Source organism: Perognathus longimembris, chromosome 6 (assembly GCF_023159225.1).
Source record: "Perognathus longimembris pacificus isolate PPM17 chromosome 6, ASM2315922v1, whole genome shotgun sequence".
NCBI classification, from domain to species: domain Eukaryota; kingdom Metazoa; phylum Chordata; class Mammalia; order Rodentia; family Heteromyidae; genus Perognathus; species Perognathus longimembris.
In genome coordinates, this window is record NC_063166.1 from 78,464,259 (window position 1) to 78,485,381 (window position 21,123).

General features: G+C 62.4%; 1 protein-coding gene across 1 annotated transcript in view; it reads right to left on the reverse strand.

Moving 5' to 3' along the window:
• Prex1 (phosphatidylinositol-3,4,5-trisphosphate dependent Rac exchange factor 1) overlaps nucleotides 1-21,123 on the reverse strand; it is a 90,124-nt gene that overhangs the window by 40,934 nt on the left and 28,067 nt on the right. The window contains 5 exon segments of the mRNA XM_048349590.1: nucleotides 491-652; nucleotides 5,900-6,001; nucleotides 11,538-11,642; nucleotides 16,666-16,788; nucleotides 18,718-18,789. Coding sequence (XP_048205547.1) covers nucleotides 491-652; nucleotides 5,900-6,001; nucleotides 11,538-11,642; nucleotides 16,666-16,788; nucleotides 18,718-18,789 — 564 coding nt within the window.

Sequence of the window (21,123 nt, forward strand, 5' to 3'; positions counted from 1 at the left end):
TCAGGAGTCTGAGAACCGAGGATCAAGGTTCAAAGCCAGCCGAGGCAGGAAATCCATGAGACTCTTATCTTCAATTAACCACCCAAGAGCAGGAAGTGGAGCCGTGGCTCAAGTGGTAGAGCACCAGCCTTGAACACAAAAAAGCTCAGGGGCAGCGCTCAGGCCCACGACTGGCAGGTGAGCACAGGGGCGGGAATGGAACCCCTATTTCAAAACAACCAACGCAAAAAGGGCTAGAGGTGCGGCTCGGCGGCGGCGGCAGAGCCCTTGCCTAGCCAGCGTGAGGCCCTGAGTTCAAATCTCAGTACAGTTGGTTTTGTTTGTTTGTTTGTTTTTTTGTTCCAAAGCTGCACACTTGGCAGGCGGGGCAGCGTGCCGTGGGGTGGGTGGGGTCACTGAGGGAACTGGGGGACACGCGGCCCCGGGGTACCAAGTTTTTCAAGAGAAAACTCCGAATCCCGGAGGCAGGCGGGCAGCCCGCGAGGCGTACCTCCCAGCCCTCGATGTGGGACTGCAGCTGCTCCAGGGCCTCCAGCTTCTCCATCTGCCGCTTGGTCTCGTTGATGTTGGCGCACACCGTCTTCATGGCCTGCAGGGCGCCCTGCACCGCGGGGTGGTCGGGGTGCTTGCCGGGGGTCCTCTTGGCCAGCTCCTGTGCAGAGGTGTGTGTGGGGGGGGGCAGGAAATAGAACTCAGCCCCCAGCAGGGAGCAGACCGAGATGGGCCCGTCACGGGCGGCCGTAGGTGTGGCTGCACTCGGTCTTCTCCGTGCTGGGGCGGGCGGGGAGGCAGTACTAAGTAAGGCTGGGACTCGGGACCTGCACTTGCTTATTAGCAGGCGCTCTACTCCCTGAGCCACGCCGCAGTGTTTCTCCGCTTTACAGCTATGTTTTTTCAGATCACTTCTCACATTTTCCCCCAGGGCTAGCCTCAGATCACAGTCCTTCCTACCTCCACCTCCCCGGAGGCTGGGATGGCAGGCACGCACACCACCACCGGGGTCTTTGTGGGCATGGGGCTTCACTAACCCAGGGAGGGGCCGGCAGGAACCTCCCTCACAATTAGGAAACCGAGGCACCGAGCCGAGCCAGAGGCGCGGCACGGGCTTACTGGGGGCTGTGGGCATCTGCGGGCCCTGTACAAACAACCCCTGCGTGCGGCTCTTAGAGCAGCATCTGGGCAGGGCCGGCCCTGGGGTACCCCGTGGGCGGAGGGGAGGGCGCACGGGGCCACCCCGCAGGGCCAGGGCGACAGAGGAAGCCCCCTGCAGCGGGGCTGTGGTTTCCTGCGCGGCGTGGCTGGCGAGGGAGGACGTGGGGCGGAGGAGCTCCCCCACCCCGTCTGCGTGGCTCCCCGCGGCCCACCACACCCCGCCGTGGCAAGCGGCCGGGCCCCGGCGCCGCCAACGCCAGACCCACGGCCAACACAAGGTGCCCGCGGCAAGTGCGCGGCCACCGCGACGGCTGTCCTGTGCTCTCACCGCCACGGCGCTCGCCCGTCTCCTCGTGGGGCCCTCGGAGGAGCCTGGACGGGGGACACAAGGCCTCCCGGGCTGACTCACGCAGGAAGCTCCCCTCCCCACGGCGACACAGCCCGGAGCTACCAGAGCCGCTGGCCCGGCTGTGGCCGACTGCAGTGACAACCTCCAGATGCTGAACCTGGGGGACGCGGTGTCACCCCGCCAGGCAGGGGAGGGCAGGTGCAGAGACCCCGCCACCCGGGGGCCCCAGGGCACCCCAGGTGCGTCCCGCATAAACACCCGATTCAGAGTTTTCCACGAGGGCAGCTGCCTCCGTGGACAGCTCCGCGCTCACTGGCCAGTGCTGCCCTCGGGGACAGACAGCCCGATACTGGAGACGGACGGCACGCCAGGGGAGGCTCTCAAAAGCAAATGCAGGTGAGGGGACAGGGCAGGAGGGCTCCTGAGATCAGGACGTGCAAGCAGCAAAGGGAGTGAGTTCTGGGGTGCATGGAGCAACAGTGTCCCGGGTGGAGGAAACAGCATGTGCAAAAGCCCTAACTGAGGCAGGAAGGAACCTGCAGGCGGTGCTCGCAAACCCTCAGGAGCCAAGAGGAGACACGGTCAGAGAGAGGAAGCGAGGGTGAGTGGGGGGGGGCAGGGGAGCCTCAGCAGCGTGAACTGACTCAGAGCGTGGAGGACGAGGCGGGGGGCGGGGAGGCCCCCCCAGGAACCACAGCCACAGGAGCTAGGAAGTGGTCAGGCCCTCGGAGGGGTGCTGAGGTGGAGCCAGCGGGACTTCCTCTGGGGCTGCGCACTGGAGCTGGGGCGGGGAGGGAGGGTGGTGGGGGAGAGCTGGGGTAGGGGGAGGAAAGTGGGGGGCAGAATGTGTCCAAGAGAGTTCCCCCAGCCTGTCCTGAGTGACCTGGAGGAAGAAGCCAGCAGGCGGGTGAGGAGGAGAGACCCCGGCGGCGGAGCGGTGCCCGCATGTGGTGAGGGCCGTGCTAAGTAAGAGCTGCCGGTCCGTGTCCATGAGCCAAGGCTGCGTGTGCGGGAGAAGGTGGGTGTTGGGGGGGGGCGGAGGGACCCCAGCTAACATCATCAGCACGGAGGAGGGGCCGAAAGTCGTGGGAAAGCCCACCCAAAATCACGTCTGCGGGGGCTCACAGAAACGTGGCTCCTCGCAGACAGAAAGCGGGGGCAACTTAAATAAAGCAAGGTCCTGCCACACAGTGGAATACTAATTATCCAGCCATGAAAAGGAGCACAGTCTGAACACAGGCTACGTGGCGCTAGGGAAGTCGAGTGAGATATCCAGAGGAAGTCAATTCCTAGACACAGAATGAAGCCACGTTGCCACGGGCGGCTGAAGAGGAAAAGGGACTGCTGGTAGGCCTGGGGTTTTCTTTGGGGTGCTGGGAACATTCCAGATCTACTGTGGTGATCGTTGACCAAACCTTGAATATCCCTTTAAGTTTTTTTTTTTTTAAAGGCCCCAGAATGGGCAAGGCCATCACAAGACCAAGTGGACATGCGGAAAGACCAGAAGGAAACCCAGCAGCTCACAGAGATCTGGGGAGCAAAGGATGCTGGGAGCCAGCAAGGAGGCACCAGCCCCCTCCAGGTAGCTGTGGCCCTACACCTGCCCGGCAGCACGAGGGACAGTAGCCAACAGCCAGCATGCCACCGGCCCCTCAGCAAGAGCCGCATGTGGGGTCAGAAAGTGTCCTGCAGAGCCCAAGGCGCTGGGTCCCTGCTCAAGAACCGGCCAGCCGCGCGCCAGGGGCATCATCCGAAACCTGAATCATCTCCCTGGCTGGAAGCGTAGACAGAAAACTCAACAAAGGCTGAAAAGACCAGCCACGTACCCCGGGCTGGGCTGGAGAGCTGACACAGAATGTGCTGGCTATTCTTAAGTTCATGCTCAAGCCCAGAGTTTGGGGCAGTTCCCAAAAAGGCTTCCTCTCTGGCCTCCTCCTCTCCCAGCAGGCTCCAGGAGAACAAGAAGGCCCCTGGGGGCCAGGGGACATCTGTGGGGTGTGGAAGGCCAAGGGGACGGGCTGCAGTCTGAATCCCAGGCAGGAGCTCACAAGGTCGCCTTTCAAAATGCACTGGAAAATGTGACAGGAAGGAGATACTTGTGGGTGACAAGGTCCCCTCAGTCCAGCTGCTCGCTGATGCGAACGCTCTGGTCATGAGCACCAAAGGCCAGGACGCGGGCTGCCAGGGGGGGCGGGGGGCGGATACAACATGTCCCCACAGGGATCGGAGGTCCTGCTGGCAGCCCCCAAGCTCCCCTCACAAACACAGCCGGGATGAGCAAAGGAAGTGGCTCCCGGAGGAGCCATTGGAACCCCAAACTTTGTCAAGACCCAGAATCCAAAGGGCCGGCGGCCCGGATGGTTGGTCAAGTTCCCGAAGCCAGGAAAGGAGCAGACCAAGCACAAAGCCACAAAACCCGGGCTGCCGGGCTTAGGCCGTATCCGGGAATGGAAAGTGCTCTATTTGTGAGGCCTGAGCACCTCAGCAGCTCAAAATGCCTGTCTGTGTGGGCAGAGGGCTGCGGCCGGGGGAGGACACAGAGGGCACTGGTCACACTGCGGCTTCCCTGCCGTGCGGCCCCAAAAGGCCACCCCGTCCTCTGTGCCTTGGGGGCCTCGTCTCCCAAAGCAGGCTAGTCACAGTGCTGACCTCTGAGAAGCCGTAGTGCCTGTTCACTCATCCGGACAACTTGGAATGCTCCAGAGGAGAAACTGAGGCAGGAGGCGACATGGACTGCTCAAAGTCACACAGCCGGCAAGTGCCAGGGCCACAGCCCCAACCCAGGTGGCCTTTGGCTCCAATCAGGGACAGGGCAGTGAGCGGCTTGGGCCTTGCCGGCCACAGCTGATTCCTGTAACACTTTCTTCCGAGCGCTTTTGTTTTGTTTTCTTCTGAATAAGGTACCAGCAACAGGAGCCAGAGGCCAGCTGCCCTTCAGGACCCAGCCAGGGCAGCTGTTATCACCTGACGACACTTGCTAGGGCTGAAAACCCTGACTGGGAGCACAAGGCGGCAGCACAAGGCGGCAGCACCTTGTGCTGTGGGCGACTCTGAAGCTGAGACTCAGACATCTTGCTCTCCTGAGAGGAGAGAGTGGCAAGCCAAGCCAGCTACTCCCTGCTTTGTAGTTACCCCAAATTTGGGGGGAGAGGTCCCATCTGTCCTCTCTCCCAGCCCTCTGGGCTCCAATGACTAGTTCAGGGTTAAAGTATAGGACACAAGCCTTGACTGAGAGTCACTGGTTCATAAGCAGAATGTCTGGCCCAGACCCCAGCCAATCAGAACACAGCATTGCTGCTCAGCTCAGTGTCGTTGGACCGAGTGGAATGTACAATCGTGTCTCAGCCAATGAGAACGAAGCATTGCTTCCCTGATCTCTGTCGTTGGACCCGGGTGGAATGTACAATCATATCTCAGCCAATCAGAACACAGCACTGCCCTGCTCACTGTCATTGGACCCAAGTGGAATGTACAACCATGTCTCAGCCAATTAGCTGCACTATTCAGAGACCAGTCACTGGTTTAAAAAGTTAAAAAAAAGAAAGCTCTGAGCAGGTTAGATAATTAGCAGTACAAGAAAAGGCTTCGCGAGATTGGCTCAAGTGACACCATGTGGGGCACGCCTTGCATCATTAAGAGGCAATCAGCTGGCCCGCCTGTTTTCCCAGCCCTGGGGCCGTGTGGCTGTAGTCCCGCCTGCCTTCCGGGTCGGAACCGGAAAGGCGGTTCTAACTGGCCCCGCTTCCCAGCCTTGGGACCCGGTGTAGCCAAGATGGCGGCTGGTGGTGAACCCAGAAGCGGTCCTGTGGGCTGTGACATAGATTTAGGCCGCCCCTTAGGGAGGTCCCTCGGCCCTCCACCCTTGACGGACAGCTCAGGCCGCCACTCATAGCCCCTAGCTAGGTGCACTACACCCCTCCCCTTCCTGCCGCTCTCTGGCCCTTAAAAAAGTGTGATTCCTCCCTAATTAAACTGAGACTGCATGAAACTTTCTCTGATTGTCTCCCGCCGAAGGGGGGTTGGGTGCGGGTGGTTCGCCGACTCTTCACCTCTTCTTGGCTTGCCCATTGGGGTGCGCTCCCCGCCTCTCCCGCTGGCCAGGAGAGCGCTGGGGGCAAAGGACCCCGACAACACCACACAACACAGAATTTGTGACACTCAGGACTTCCTAAGACGTACTCAAGCTGCCCACGCTCTCCCACTAACTTTCACGTTGAGGAGGCGCGAGGCCATGGTGACTCCCCGGTGTAGAGAAGTGAGCAGGACAGAGGTCAGGGCCTGGCCTGCAGCCAGAACTGCCGCTGGACGCCTCAGCTCTTGAACTAACAGAAGCGAGTGGGGGGGGGGGGCAGTTTCCTGTGCCGCTCCCGCTGTGAGGAAGAGCCGGGAAGGCCTCACCTTGAGCAGGAGTGGGTACTTGCATATCCGCTGGATCGGGGACAGCAGGTAGCCCTCCAGGGGGATGTCTGTGGTCTTCCGGCCTCCCAGAAGCATGCAGCTCTGCGGGGACAAGGACTTCATTATCACTCGCCACAGAAGCCCGACCCCTGTGCTCAGAGAGCGCGACAGATGAACACTTGGAAAGCGCGTCGGCAACCCTGGGAGTGGCGGAAAGGCCATAGCCTACCACCCGGCACAAAAACCTGCCTCAGGGTCGGCAGCCTGGGGGCCTGACTCTGGCAAAGCCTTAGACCACACCAGAAGCATCACACGGTGTCTACGGCTGCTCTCCAGCTACATAAAGGCAGCCTCCAGCTGTCGGAGCAGAGAGCGTACAGTGGCAATGCCTGACACACTTACCATCTACCTTTCACAGGCACAGGTGTCAGCCCCCAGTCATGCACACACACCAGGAGCTGTCGACAGTCACACAGGGACAGTCAATAGTGCCGCTTTCCAACAGCCAATGTCGAGGCAGTCCCAAAACAGCCACTACCTGGGAAAGTGGGCTCATGGGTGGGCACTGCCAAATGTCTGCCAACCATGCTGCTTGCCGAGTTAGGTGCAGCTCTTACCAGGACTCGGTGACCGAGTTAGCAACTCCTCTCACAGGTGCCCCGTGCCGTCACTCAATGCCCTGGCCCCAGGGTACTTCCTCCATGGCAGCCCAGGCCCAGGGTGCTTTGTCCTCCGCCCACCCCCCACAGAAACCAAAACAGTATCAATACCATGCTGTGCGCTGCTAACGATGGCTGGGAGGCCCAGAGGCCTGTAACTGAAAACTTGACGACCAGGCCCATGTCAAAGAGCAGACACCGCCGTGTTTGACCTCAGCTCACCCTAGAGGAGGTTCTAGAGGGCTCCAGACTTAGAATGATAAGTGCGAAGCAACTGCCCCAGGCCAATCCGGCCCTTGAGGTCAGGCCGGCCTGGGCGCTCAGTTCTCCAGACAGCTCTGTGTTCCCAGAGCCGCTGCAGTGGGGACCCAGGCCATTTGGAGAACAGGACCTTCTCCCAGGAAAGCACAGGAACCGTGAGCTACGTGTTTACGGCCCGCAGTCCCGGGCCCCTGCACTCACGAGATGCCAAACATGGGCACAAGCGTACATTTAAGAGTGAGGAAGCCGCCGGTGGCAGCCCCCACCCCACCCCGGCCATGAGGCCCCCAGCCCCCTCCACAGTGGCCCAGAAGACCGGAAGTGAACTTGGACTCTGGGGGGGCAGGGCTCCTCCCCCGTCACGCACGCACTGGGCGTGCCCACCTTGTGCTGAGGTGGGAGGGGGCTCACGCGCAAGCGCAGGTACGAGCTGACAGGGTGGCCCAGGGCGGCCAGGCGCCAGGCAGGGACCCTCCCGCGCACGGCAAGCTCAGGCCGGTGGAGCATGCTCGGAACAGCACGGGCGGTCTCCTTCCCACGGGGATACAGCCGGAGAGCCCGGCCCTCGAACTCCGACACCGCCCGCCCCCGTGGGAAGCTGCGTCCAGCAGCGGGAGGCCCGGCCCGGCCGGGCAGCTCCCCACCCCCCTTGTGCCCCGGGCACAGATGGGGCTCAGGCCACGGCAGCTGAGGTGCCAGCCCGACACGGCTCACACTCGGGCCTTTGTCCTCGGAGCCGGCGCACTCCGCTAGCTGCCCTGATGATGTCAGTGCTGGACGGGGCCGGGGAGCCTAGGGGTGGGCAGAACTTTCCAGAAGGGCCAGCCTCTTTGTCCAGGCCCAAGGCGTCTCGCAGGACTGCCACAGCCACTAGCCCAATCCCCTGTCCCTCCAGACTGTCGGGCTTTAATCTCATTTTAAAGGGAAAAAAGCAAACACAACAGAGCCGCCATTCATTACTCCTGCCCCTCCCCCCAGGGCCGGGAAGGGCCCCGGTGTTCGCAGAAGACGCTCAGGTGAGCGGTCACCCGGCGGTGTCCCCTGCGGTCCCACCCAGACCCGGGCTGGGAATGGCCAGTCGCCCCTCCCCAAACTTCACGGGGGGGGGGGGGGCTCTCTGCCTATCACCCTGTGCCCCATCCCAAAGGGGATCTATCATTCACGGGGTACACCTGCCCCTGCCCAGCCTCCCGGCTCATTCGCACCGTCCCCTAGGCTCTCGCCCTCGCCTCCGCCGGGGCTGGGGCAGTAGGGTACCCTGTGGGGTGTCCCACAATGCCAGGTCCGCCCAGACCTCCCAACGGCTTGATTTGGAAACGGGGTCCTCATTGACGCAACTGCTTAAGATGCGGTCACGTTGGATAGGGGGCCTACGTGGAAGGACTCGAGTCCTTGTAGGAGCAGAGAGGACCCGGGAGGTCTCAGCAGGGGGAGGGAGGGAGGCAGGGGCTGCAGCAAGGGGCCACAGCCAACGACACCTCCGTGAGGGGGAGCAGAGACAGAGCCCTGGCTGGAGCTTTGGAGGGACCGTGGTCCCATGAGCTCCCACGCAGGCTCCTGGTCGCCCCGCGCGCCAGCCTCTCCCCGGTCTCCCTCCCACGAAGTACGGTGCTCTCAGAGTCCACTGTCGCCACTCTGCCCCCTGCGGTGGCCAGGACACCAGCCGGCTCCTGCAGGGACGAAGCCCCCCACCCTGCAGAGGCCCCGACCCGAAAGCAGCCTGTCAGCTCCCGCCAGGTGGAGTCCGAGAAAAAGTGAAGCAGCCTTTGAGGAGAAGGGCCCGGTGCTCCGCTTTGCAGGCAGAGGACACGGCCAGGAAGAAGCGGAGAACCTTCTATGGCGGCGGGGGGGGGGGGGGGTCGCGCCCCTGGCCATGGCACTGGGGGACTGGGGGCACACCTGTAAACACGCGCCACTCCACATGTCACGGGTGCTGCGCTTCGACGGGCACACTTCTCTCCGGCTCTCAGCCCTTTCCGGGGGACTCGTGTTCCTGCGGCACCGTCCTCTTCCGGTGTCTCCCCACCCCTTATTTCCCCTCCAGCGACTCCCTAGCTCCCTCTCCCTCCCTCCACTCCTGCGCTGCGCCCCGAGCCGCAGCTTCCTCCACGACTGGACTGAAACAGCAGCCACGCGGGCACTCGCCCCTCCTCGACCCCCTTCGTTCCCTCCAGAGACCCTGAGGCCGCAGGGCAGACTCCTCTGCAAGAACGGTCAGCCTGTGAGGACAGGGGTTTTGTCTGCCTTGTTCTTCGGTAGCCCCCGAACTGAGACTGACCCCGACCAGATAAGTACTTACATAAGGTGCTGGTGAGCAAGTGATTGAGTACGCGAATGAATAAACGAATGAGTGGCCTTATAGTAAGTGAAGAAGCGGATGAATCAGTCAGTGAAGAGGGGAATGGACGAGTGAACGAATGGAGTGAAGAAGGAATGGATGAATGAGTTAAGGAGTGAGCAAGTGGATGAATGAGTGAATGAAGTGTGTGAAAGAGGGACGGGAAGATTGAGTAAATGAACGAAGGAGGGAGGGAATGAATGAGTGAAGAAACCCCCCCCCCCTTACTACAGACAAGCAAACGGGCAGCAAATGCTCAAGTCCCGTCCCGTCACCAGCTAGAGCATCGCACGTCATGCAGAAAGCCAGATTCCATCTGTTCCTGGCATCTTAACATCCCACGGCAGACTCACGACAGCTCTTTTGCAGGTGGCCGAGAGCTAGGAGACGCCAGGAAAGAGGGAGACAGATGGCATGTATGCTGGCACCCACACGTCCCCAACCAGCCCTAGGCCAGCTGCTGCCAGTCTACCGGGAAGACTGGGCCAGAGAGGGAGGGAGAAGTTGGGCTCTTCCCCTTCTAAGCCCTCGTCCTCGCCTTCTGGTCACTTTCCTCTTCCCAGGACCCCAGCTGAGGCCAGGGGACACCCTCCAATGACAGGCAGAAGAGACTGGACTTGCTGCCCCAAGTCCTGAAGTTTCTGAAGGGTGGAAACGTGGCCATCCCGGTCCACGTGGAGCTGACCAGTCTGACTTCGTCTTCCCATCCGACCCCGAGTATGTTGTGGGCACGAAGGTGAAGACGGAAACGTAAAGGTACAGTAGCTGGGGTGGAAGATGGCAGCCAGTGACGAAAACGGAACCAGCTGGCCAATCTGCCACCTCCCGGTGCTTGTGGGAACTGAGCCAAGCGGCGTGAACTGGGCCCGTCAGCGAGCTGCAACGTTCTGACTTGAGATTCTGGAAAGGCTTAGCTGGAGACTGCGCCTTACACAAGCACAACCCAGATCCTGGAACCTGGTGACACTCCCGCGCTACCTGTGCCGATTTCAGCATGCTGGTAGAAAAACGGTGTCTGCAATCAAATGAGGAGCGACTTCGAGGTGCGGGACCAGACGGGAACCCGATGAGCTCCATCGCTCTTCGCACACGGGCCCTTGGGAAGCCCTGTTCTGGAATGCTAACCATCACCGCTGGCAAAGGCTACGAGGCGTCCCCTGGCAGGTGCCTCCACAGCGGCGCAATTCTGAGCAGGCCACAGGACTGACCCGAGCGAAGTCTACATTTCCCAGCCTCCCTTGCAGCTAGATGTGGTCATGTGACTGTGGCCAGCGGGATGTGCGTGGAAGAAGTGTGTGCAGCCTGTCCTCCTCGTCAGCCCCGTCCTTCCACCCACAGTCAGGATGTGATGAGGGGTCCTTACACCCGGTCCTTGAGGGCCACACCTAAGGTCTTGACTGACGACCCCAGACTATCTACAACCATGCTGCCAACGTGAGGCAGAAATGAATGTCCATCCTGCTTAAGCCACGGTCACTGAAGATGTCTACAAGGTAGACAAATGTGTTACTCCCCACTCATCCACAACAGATGGCCTGCAAGGCTCAAAAGCGGTGACAACTGACAACATGTCTCATGGAATAAGTAAGGCTCCTGACAGAGAGAGGACACAGGCATCAACCATCCCTGCCTGACCTACACCCACCCCCTACTTACATAGAGCCCCACCAACCCAAACCTGTCATGCTTCTGTGACCCACCCCACCAGCCCTCAAAAGCCTGGCAGGTGGGGGGGGGGGTGTGTGTCTGGCCCCGCCCTCTACCTCCAGAAGCGACCAATCAGGACATTATCCAATCCTTTCCTCTAGAGCAACTGGTTCAGAGATAAGCCATTGAGCCAAACTCGGCCATTAAGCATCAGACCCAAGATGTTCTCTGTTAAAATGGGGGAAGGAGGAGTCTGGCTGGTCCTGAGGCTGCTTCGTTACAGAGGGAAAGCAGGGGGCTTCCAGAGGCCATGTTGCCAGACTAGGGAGGACCCGTCTGGGGACGGAGAGAGGAGGCAGAGAAGCACAGCGCAGACACATTCCTGAGGCCACGGTCTGCACGCCGACACTCCTAGGCCTACAACCCTCTCGGGGCCGAGGCTTCCCTGGAACCTTGCTACCTCCAGGTCTCGCGGGCCTCCTTCCGCTTCTGGGAAGCCCTGACACCCAGGACGCCTGGTACTGACAGCAGTAACGCAATCACCACTGCAGTAGTCAGGGTCACCGGTCAGGCACTGACCATGTCCAATCCGGCCCTCTGCCGGCCCTTGCAGTTCCACCAGCCAGCGCCCCCCCCCCCTCACCCCACTGCCCTGCCCCTGGGAAAAGGCTGCCCTGCCTGCCAGCCTCCCGGAGGAGCTGCCAGGCAGCGAGCGAGCAAGCGCCGCACTCACCAGAAGGAAGGCCCGCGCGGTGGGGATCTTGTTGAGCTCCACCAGCAGCCTCAGGGCCTTCTCGTGGTTGCTGCAGTACTCCTCGTACACGCAGAACTTGTCCTTCTGCAAGAGAAGAGGGGCAGAGCTGGGGAGGCAGGCACGGCGGGGCGAGGACAGGATTCCCACCCCCCTCGAGGCTGCTGCATGGGCGTGCGGTGGGGGGGGGGGTCTGCTCACTCGGGGCTCCCCCTCCACTTGCCCCAGTGCTGCACCCAGAACCCAGATCCAGCAGAGTGGGGTGAGAACCCAGAGGAGCCCAGCCGCCTGGGCTTGGGCCTCTAGCTGTGAACCTGGGCGCGCCACCTGACCCGCCTAAGCCTCAGTGTCCCCGATGACGAGGTGGCTCTGCTGACTCCCAGGTGTCCCCGAGCACAAAGCGCCAGAGGTCGCCGTAGGTCAGCGATCCGTACCATGGGCTCCGGAAGTGGAGGGGACGGAGGCCTCTGAACAGGAAGCTCTCAGCTGAGCCATTCCCCTTCCCAAAGGCTCCAGAACCAACTGGGCCCTAAACAAGGAAGTCCCGGGGCCCCCAGGGAGGAAAGGCTGCAAGGGCAGGGACAGAGACCCCAAGAAACTAAGGAAGGAAGAGGTGGGTCTCGTGGCAAGAAGTTGTCCTGTTCTAAACACGCCTAAGCTGTCCCTCCGACAAGAGGCTGCAGGGGCCCCGTGAGGAGCCAACGGAGAGGGAGATGGGCTCAGCTCGGAGTCAGCAGGCACCTGGACCACCCGCCCGCCCACCCGGTGTCCCCAGACCGCCCGCAGGTTCACCCAGTGCCCATGTGACACCGGTGCAGATGTCCTGAGGGGACCACGCACAGGACCGGCACTCCGCACTCCAGATCAACGTACTGGAGGGGGCCCACTCATTCCCAGAAGACCCGGGCAAGAGCTTGCTTGGGGTCTCGCAGCTATGGATGCAGCAGAAGCAGGACTCCAACTCTCATGACCCAATGCCTATGCCACAAGACAGGATTCCAAGCCACCACTCCCAACCGCCAATTCACAGAGGCAGCTTGGAGCGCGGCCTGCCGCTGGGCGATGAGGGCGACACAAAGCCAGCACCAGGCTCCCTGGTAGTGTGACGCTCCCTGGTAGTGCGTGGCCTTGAGGAGGTTGCTCCATCCACCTCCCTGCGCATGAGCTTCCTAAGCACAGACACCCGCACCTCGGCGGCTGGAGGATCAAATGAAGTGCCAACCACGTTACGCTGCCACTGAACAAAAATTAGTTTCAAACCATCAAGGAGCACAGATCGCTCTGTGAACGCAGCAACGTCACAATCACCAGTGTGCACACACGTGCACTCCCGGCATGTCGCAGGGCCAACAACACTGAGTCACACTCCAAGGGCACGCCCTCCACCCTGAAGCGACACCGGGCAAGCTACACGCTCCAGACACCACCAGCAGCCGCCGCCGCCGCCGCAGCCGCACACAGTAATGCCACAAAGCACCACGTCCTGCCCCACACGGTAGCACATCTCAGTCAACGTGTAAATAGCCGGGAGCCTGGGGGAGATCATGGCGGACGAACCCAGGGCACGGCAGAGGGTCTGGAAGGCGCAGGTCTCCCTGTCCTGGTCTCTAGCGCGGCCCAGGAGGGGGGAGGCCCTTCCCTGCCAGTGACACGCGGCCTCTCCTGCAGAGAGCACCCACTGGGCTGCAGAGGCAGGGCCGGGCTCTGAATGCAGGCAGAAGGAAGAGAACTCTCGTTCTCGTGCTGCCCTCTTGGCCTGGGAGCTCCGCGAGAACGGGACTTGCGCGTGCCGAGGCTCCCGTTGCGCCACGGCGGCACAACAGAAGTGCCTGGCAGATGGCAGGCGCTGGGAGTTTTTGACGAATGGAAACAAGAAAGCGAGGAGGGACTGAGGGAGGCCCGGGGCGGGGAGCCCTGGAACCAGCTCTATGCTTGCTTCTCCCCTGGCTGATCCCACCATGACCCCGGGTACCACAGGTGAGCCTCTGGCCCCATCCAAACCAACCAGAGCGCTCCTTCCCCGGGGACAGTGGCCATGTGACCCACCCTGGCCCACGTCAGCCCTGCAGGACTCACAGAATTACTCTTAACCCTGGTCGCTGAGCTGACCCAGCCACCACAAGGCTCCACCATACCAACTCTGAAACTAAACCAGTATAGAGGAAAACAGGACTCAAGGGTGGAATAAAGTCAGGTCCGGAAGACAGCATATGGGCTCCTTGACCCAGCTATGCCTGAAGTCAACCCGCTGTGTGTGTGTGTGCACGTGCGTGCGTGCTCTAGTTCTGGGGCTTGAACTCAGGACCTGGGCACTGGCTATCCTTGAGCTTTTTTTTTTGCTTAAGGCTAGTGCTCTACCAATTGAGTGACAGCTCTACTAGTGGCTTCGGGGTGGTTAATTGGAGATATGAGTCTCACAGACTTTCCTGCCCGGGCTGGCTTAGAACCAAAGATCCTCAGCTCCTAGCTTCTTGAGTAGCTAGGATGACAGGCACTAGCACCTGGCTAAGATCCTTTTGGAAAGCCTATCTCAAGCAGTGGGGTTTTTTGGCCACTTACAGTGAAGTCAGTCTTGATACAGGCACTTTCTGAAAGGGAGAAGAAACTAAGAGCACAGACTCAAGCTCAAGAAATGACACTTTCCCTGTCCACCTCCGTCCGTGCCACAATGGGGCCAACTCCAACAATGGCGGTGCTGCTGCAGCCCCTGGGGAGCCCAGAGGCTGAGTGCTATGATTGATTGGTGATGTCTGCCACAGATGCAGCAGTCCCCCCTCCCCTCATCTTTCCCCTTCCTGGAGCAAAAGGGTGGGGCCCAGGCTTGAAACCTGGAGGCATTAAGTTCGGCAAACAAAATCCACCCCTCCTCTAAAGTCTGTGGGTCCTGGGGGGGGGGGGGGGGTTTGCGGAGCCCAGCTGCAGCTCAGGCCCTGGCCTGCAATTGCGGACACCCTCTGATAGCCCCGCTTCCTCCCGGGGGTGAGGGGGGGGCAGGGGGGCAGCACCAGGCTCAGTGCTTCGCCAGGCGAGAGCCACAGTGGGGCTGGGTGCACGCTGACCCGCATGGCTTCCAGGGTGCGGCAGATCACCAGCTAGAGACCCCAAGGGGTATGGGGGATTGTCAGGAGGATGGGGGGTGGGGCAGCTAGAGACCCCCAGGGGTATCGGGGTTTGTCAGGAGGCCCCAGCGGGTGGCACGGGGCCGGGGTGACTGTCTACTCCACACCACAGCCAGGAAGACTGTGAGCGGGAGGAAGGGGGAGGGGAGGGACCGGGCAGGGGGGGGAGTAGGGGGAGGGCTCCCATCATCACTGGGCTACAGAAGATGGGCTGGAATAGAACTTCCCTGTGCTGCTCCTGTGCTGGAACCCCACAGCTTCCTACCCCCCGCAGAGCAGAACCCCCCTCCCACAGCCCTCACTGGCTTTACTGGCTGCTCTTCAGGCACCAGGACAGTCGGCCCTGACTCGGTCAGCGTCTTACACGCGCCACAGTCCCCACTCACCCCTGGCCTCCCGCCTGGGAGCCTCCCGGCCACGGGAGATGAATGAGTCTGTTACACTCGGCACCCTGTCCTGAGGGCCTGGAGCCCAGCAATCCGGAGGTGCTTGCGTTTGTTTTAGGGGAAACAGGTGCAGAGCCATCTGGTCTCGGTCCTAACCCCAGCCCGATGCTTTCTAGCCTCGCAGCGCTGCGCCGTCACTTAACCTCTGCAGGCCCCGGCATGCTCGTCTGTGAACCGGGAACCGGGCAGGCTCCTGAGCCGCTGCTGTCTGGAAAGCAGGTGGCGCGGCCCCCAGCACAGGACGCGGCCCCCTGGGGCTGGCTTGTGCCGCTGTCCCCACGCCCTCCGCCGGGGCACCGTGAGGACCAAGGCCCAGCCCCTCGCTGCCACCGTGCACAGCCCGGGGCCCGCCCCACTCGGACAGGCTTCCACACGCGGCCCCCAGCTGCAGCTCCGAACCCCAGCCGGTGACTCGCCGCCCCGCCCGCGGAGCTCAGGGCGAAGCTTCCACGGCTCAGATGAACGGGTGGTTTGTCTTCGTTACGAGCACTGATTCACACCAGTGTTCTCAGTTGCTGCCATCAGCTCAAGGGTTCAGAGATGGGAGCACATGACAAATTCGGAGCCATCCACCCCCAGAACCTCCCGCCGAGGAAGGGTGGCCCGGCCCGGGCTGGAGGGCAGCGACCCTGCCCAGTTCCATCGTTGGATCTTAGAGGACTTCTGTGACAGAAGAACACGGGCTCTGGCCATCTCCAACGCCACTGCTCCCTTCTCTGCTATGTGTGCCTACGTCCGCAGTGGCACAGATGAAGTGCGGGATGCCCAGGATGTGTGTGTGTGTGTGCGTGCGTGTGTGTACATGCTTCCATGACACCCAGTGTATGTGTGTGCGTACACGCTTCCCTGCTACATGACCTACATCCTCAATGGCTCTGCCTGCACAGGAATAAACCAGTAACACCAAGGGCGTGGATGAAATATGGGACGCCCAGGTGTGGGGGTGGGGGGTGCACGCACGCGCACGCACACGCGCGCGCACACACACACACACACACACGCATTCTGGGCCCTCGTCTCAGGCTTTCTTCCTCAGGGCTGGTACACAACCCCTTGGGCTATGGCTCCACTTAAGGCTTTTTAGTGGCTAACTGGTGATAGGAGTTTCACAGACTTCCTTGCCTGGCTGGCTTCAAACCATGCACCTCAGATCTCAGCCTCCTAAGTAGCTAGGGTTACAAGCGGGAGCCAGTGAGCTAGCTCAGCCAAGTTCTGCCACTTGTCTAGCTGTGAGCTTGGGCTTGACCTTCCTCCTTTTGCTGGCCTGTGGGGCGGGGAGGGGAGGGGAGGGGAGGACCTGGAGAAGCCAGTCCCCCAGGAACCCCTGGGGCAGGAGGTCGGCAGGCCGGGACGTAGCCATCCTGCGGGAAGCCGCGCTCCGCATGAAGACCACAGGGTGGGGGTCAGGGCCTGGCAGTGCGCAGGTGACCACCCACCACCGGGCCAGAGAGGCCCTGGGGGTCCAGGGCGGCCATGGAGGTGGGGGGGGAGCGCGAGGGGGAAGGGAGGGGCCCCATGTCCCGCGGCGCCAGGGGTCCTACTCACAAACTTCAGGAAGACGTTCCCGAGCTCGTGCTGGGACTGCGGCTCCGGGCGCAGGCAGTACTCCAGGGCGGCCAGGAAGTCCTTGTGCACCTCCAGGATGTCTTCGATGTTGGAGAACAGGATCTGGGGGAACGAGGAACGGGTTCCGTGGGGGCTCACCGGCTGGGAGGGCAGAGCCGAGCAGGGCACACCCACGCCCAGTGCTGACCAGGGCACCCCCTCCTGTCCCAGCCCCTGCCAGGCCAGGGGACTGCGGGAACCACAGCGCCCACCCCCCCCACCCCCCCCCCCCCCGTGCCCTGTGCTGGGCTCCGATCACGTCGCCTAGCCCATGCTGGAGTGAGGGGAGGGGCTTGGAGAACATATGGGGGTGGGGGAGGGACCTGCAGGGACCGTAGCACTGGCCGGCTGGATCACCACGTGACCCACGGCTCCACTTCCGGCTCTTTATAGAGATCTGAGCTCCACAGAGTTTCTTTGCCCAAGCTGGCTGCATTCTAACCATGATCATCACACCTCAACCCCAGCCTCCGGAGTAGCCCCCACCCTGGCCGGGAGAATGGAGCTAACCCGAGGCCACGCCACCCACGCCACCCACGCCACCACGCCACACCCAGACACCACGACTGTGTCCAGCCAGAGTCCTCGCCGCTGGGCGACCAGCAATGCTACGTCCCGGAAGCCAGCCTTTCGGCCGGTCATCTCCAACGAGACACTCAGCCGGGTGTGGGGACACTTGGGGCTGTCACAAATTTGGGGGTGAGGAAAGCTAGCCTGCTCTGCAGTAACAGAAACTGCAAACAGCCAAATGTCCACCTGCAGGGACTAGTGAATTCATCGACTTAAACACTCCACAGTGGACTACTATGCAGCCTGTCAAAGGAGTGGCAGGTTCCAATGTATCCATCCACCTATCTATCTATCTTTCTACCTATCTAGTGGCCTGCAGTATAAACGGGGGTCCCATGGAGCATAGGTGTAAATCAACACCAGAAGAGACCGCTTCCATCTATCCTGGAGGCACAGAGAATTCTGGCTACGATACAGGCTGGTCACCGCAGGGCGCTGACGGGGTGAGGAACCGGAGGTTTCACTTCCGGTGCTCTTGACGCCGCACAGATTCCCTCTCCTTTTAACAAGGGCGTGTTTTTTTTTTTTTTATTTTTCACTTTTGAAGAAGTAAGGTGCTGGCTCAAAGACGAAACGCAATCGAATGCTGGGGCCCTACCTCCCACTCCGTGTTTACTGAGCACCTACTTTGCACTGGGGAAACCCAGAGGGGGCAGCAGGGGAGAGACCACGGCCCTGCCCTGGAGGAGACAGCGATCCCACGGGAGGGGATGCGTTCTGGGGATAGCGTGCTGTCTGGAAGCCGTGCGCACGCACACACACATGCACACACGTGCATGCTTGCACACACGCCATCCCCGGGACCAGTGACCGCCCTCCGCCAGCTCCCTTCTCCAGCCTGGGCCCATTTGTCTATGCAAAAACAAATAAATAAATAAAAATAGCAAGCTCGGAATCACGGCGGGCCAGGTCCCTGTCCTGAACACCCAGATGTGGGGGTGCCGCCCGGCCCCCCCCCCCCGCAGCCCCGCCCCGTCCTCCCATCTCCCCTTGGGGCCAGGCCCTCCGGAGCCCGGGGACCGCGAGGCGGCTCGGAGAGCCGGGCTGCAGAGCGAGGCTGGCTGCCGCACAGAAGCCCCATTGATCCTCCCCCACACCCCCAGCGCCGGGGCCGAGGAGGAGCCCGGCCCGGTGACTCCTGAGACCCGCAGTGACGCTCGATGCCCAGCGCCAGGGCAGGGGGCAGCTGAGGGTGCCGGGCTCCCAGGCCACGTGGGGAGGGATTTTCCACCAGCTCCCGGACGGGAGCTGGACGGGGCGGCGGGGGGGTGGGGGAGGGGGGCAGATGGTGGCCACGCTGGGCCTGGGGCTCCCAGGACAGAGGCCGCTGCGGCCAGCGGGCACCACGCCCGGGCATCTCACGAGAGAGAGGAGCACGGCCCACAGAGCGACGGGGATGGCCCCGAGAGGGGCAGGGCCTACCTTGACGTTCTCCTCCGTGAGGCCCTTGTCCACGGAGTCGGCCACATTCTGCCGGATGCGCTGCAGGAAGGCCTGGCGGGGGGAAGAAGAGGAGGAGCAGAGGTGAAGTCACGGGAGGGCTCGGGCGGTCCGTGGGGGGCTGGGGGGGCCCTGCACCCTTCGCCTCCTGAGTCCCCCAGAGGCCACAGCCCATCCCCCCCTCAACGTCGGCGTATCCACGTGGCCGCAGGGCGAAGCGCAAGCCGGCTGCCAGTGGCTCCCACGTGCGGGCCGGGCTGCTCAGAAGGCTGAGCTCCGGCGGTCAAGTCCCTGGGACGCTGACCCCCAACGAGCTCGGGCGGGGCGCTCGCCTCAAGCACAAACGCTCAGGGACGGTACCCGGGTCCCCGGCTTCTAGCCCCCAGGACCAACGCACACACGCATGCGCGCACAGAGCCCAAGTATTTCTTCCAATGTCAAAGGCACGGGGCGGGGGGGAGGGTCTCTCTCCTGTATCCCCTCCAATCCCACCTCGCTCTGTGGCGGGGACGGTCCAGCTAGAGGCTGACCTGAGAGGACCGTGGCTTGAGGCCAGCCACCGCACCTTAGCAGGAGACCCCATCTTAAAAGCACAAGCACGGGAGGCCTGGCTCAGGCGGTGGGGTGCTGGCTTAGCACCTGTGAGGCCCCGGGTTCAGTCCCGAGCACGGTACAGAGAGCAGCCCGGCGCAGGCCCCGCGGGTCCCTGCTCCTCCCTCCGGGATCGGCAGCTCCCCCCCCCCCCCGCCCGGCCGCCGTTCCTGGGCGTCCTGAAACGCGGCGGCGTGGGAGCGACTGAGCAGAGCCGCGGCGACGGCGAGGAGCCACGAGCACGCACCTGCCTGCCCTTCCTGCCCCAACCTCCCAGCGTGGGGTGACAGATGAGCGCCCCCCCGGCCCGGCCGAGCGCCGGAGAGGGGCCTCGCGGCCAGGGCGGCCGGAGCGGAAGAGCGGGGAGACCAGAGAAAGGGGGGCCGCGCTTGGACGAGCAGCAGCAGTGAAGGGAAACTGAGGCCGGCTGCCCATGGTGGCCCCGGCCTAGCTCACCAGCCAGGGTTAACCTGGGGACAGGCCCGGGAGCTGCCGCAGCCACCGGCCCCCGGAGCCATGGTTCCGTGGGGGGGAGGGGGTGGTAGCGGGGGGCACCTGCCACAGACAATCCACAGCCTGTCCTGTCCCCCACGCGTGTCTGCAGAGCTCTCGTGGCAGGGAGCCGGAGGGGTCGGCGCCGGACAGAGCAGGGGGAGGCCGGAGGGGCTGACCCCAGCGACGGTTACGAATCCTCTCCCGTCGCCACCGCCACGGCCGCCACCAACCCCACCCCGGGCACGGAAGCTGCCTGAGGAGGGCCACGCAGCACGGGGGGGCCACGACGCGCCCCCCCCAATCCCCACGCAGCCACCGCCGGGTCCCCACAGTGAACCCCATCTTTGGCAGCGGATGCCCCACCATTGGTTCTCCTGACCTAGATCCCAAGGAACAAACCCACCACCCTGGGGTCCCAGTGCTCCTCCGCCTCAACCTCCCCGGGCTGCGCCCCCCCCTCTCCCTGCCGCAGCCCCCCTCCCCCCCCCCGCGCGGGTCCTCCCACCCACTCCTCCCCTCTGCCTGTGGGAGACGCCACCGCAGGGTCCGCAGATGCCCCTGGGGAAGGAACCGGCCGCATCCGTGGCTCCGACGGCTCACGCCCGTCATGCCGGCCCCTCCAGGCTCCATCCCCAGCCAGCCAGCAAAAAGCAGAGCCGGGGACACGGCTCAAGCCGTGGAGCACCGCCAGCCAAGAAAGCAAACCGAGTAAGCGCATCAAACCCCAGTTACCACCCAAGGGGGGGGGGGAGGGGGGGGAGGACGGGCGGCTCACGCCAGCAATCCTAGCTACTTAGGCGGCTGAGACCTGAGAAGCGTGGTTCAAAGCCAGCCCGCGCGGAAAAGTCCCTGAGACTTGTATCTCCAATGAACCGCCAGAAAACCAGAAGGGGCGCTGTGCGTGGCTCAAAGTGGTAGAGCGCTAGCCTTGAGCAAAAGAGCTCGGAGACAGCACCCAGGCCCCGAGTTCAAGGCCCACGACAAATCAAAACCAAACAAAAAAAACCTCCACAATGCATTTAATAAAAACCACACAGATCCTTCCCCAGCCCCTAGGCCTGTGGCCTTATCCTTACTAAACTCTTAAGACCTCACTTTCCAGCATGCCCGCACCTTACTAATCTAAGGCCACACTCTCCTGTAGATTCCTCCCCCTCGCCAAACAAACCTACTCCTGCCCCAGGACCTTTGCACAAGCCATTCCTGCTAACGGGGTGTTCTGCCCTGTGCACACAGTAGGACTCAAGGATCCAAGGAAGGCCCGGCACAGGGCCTGACGCATGGCAGGGGCCTGGACTCTGC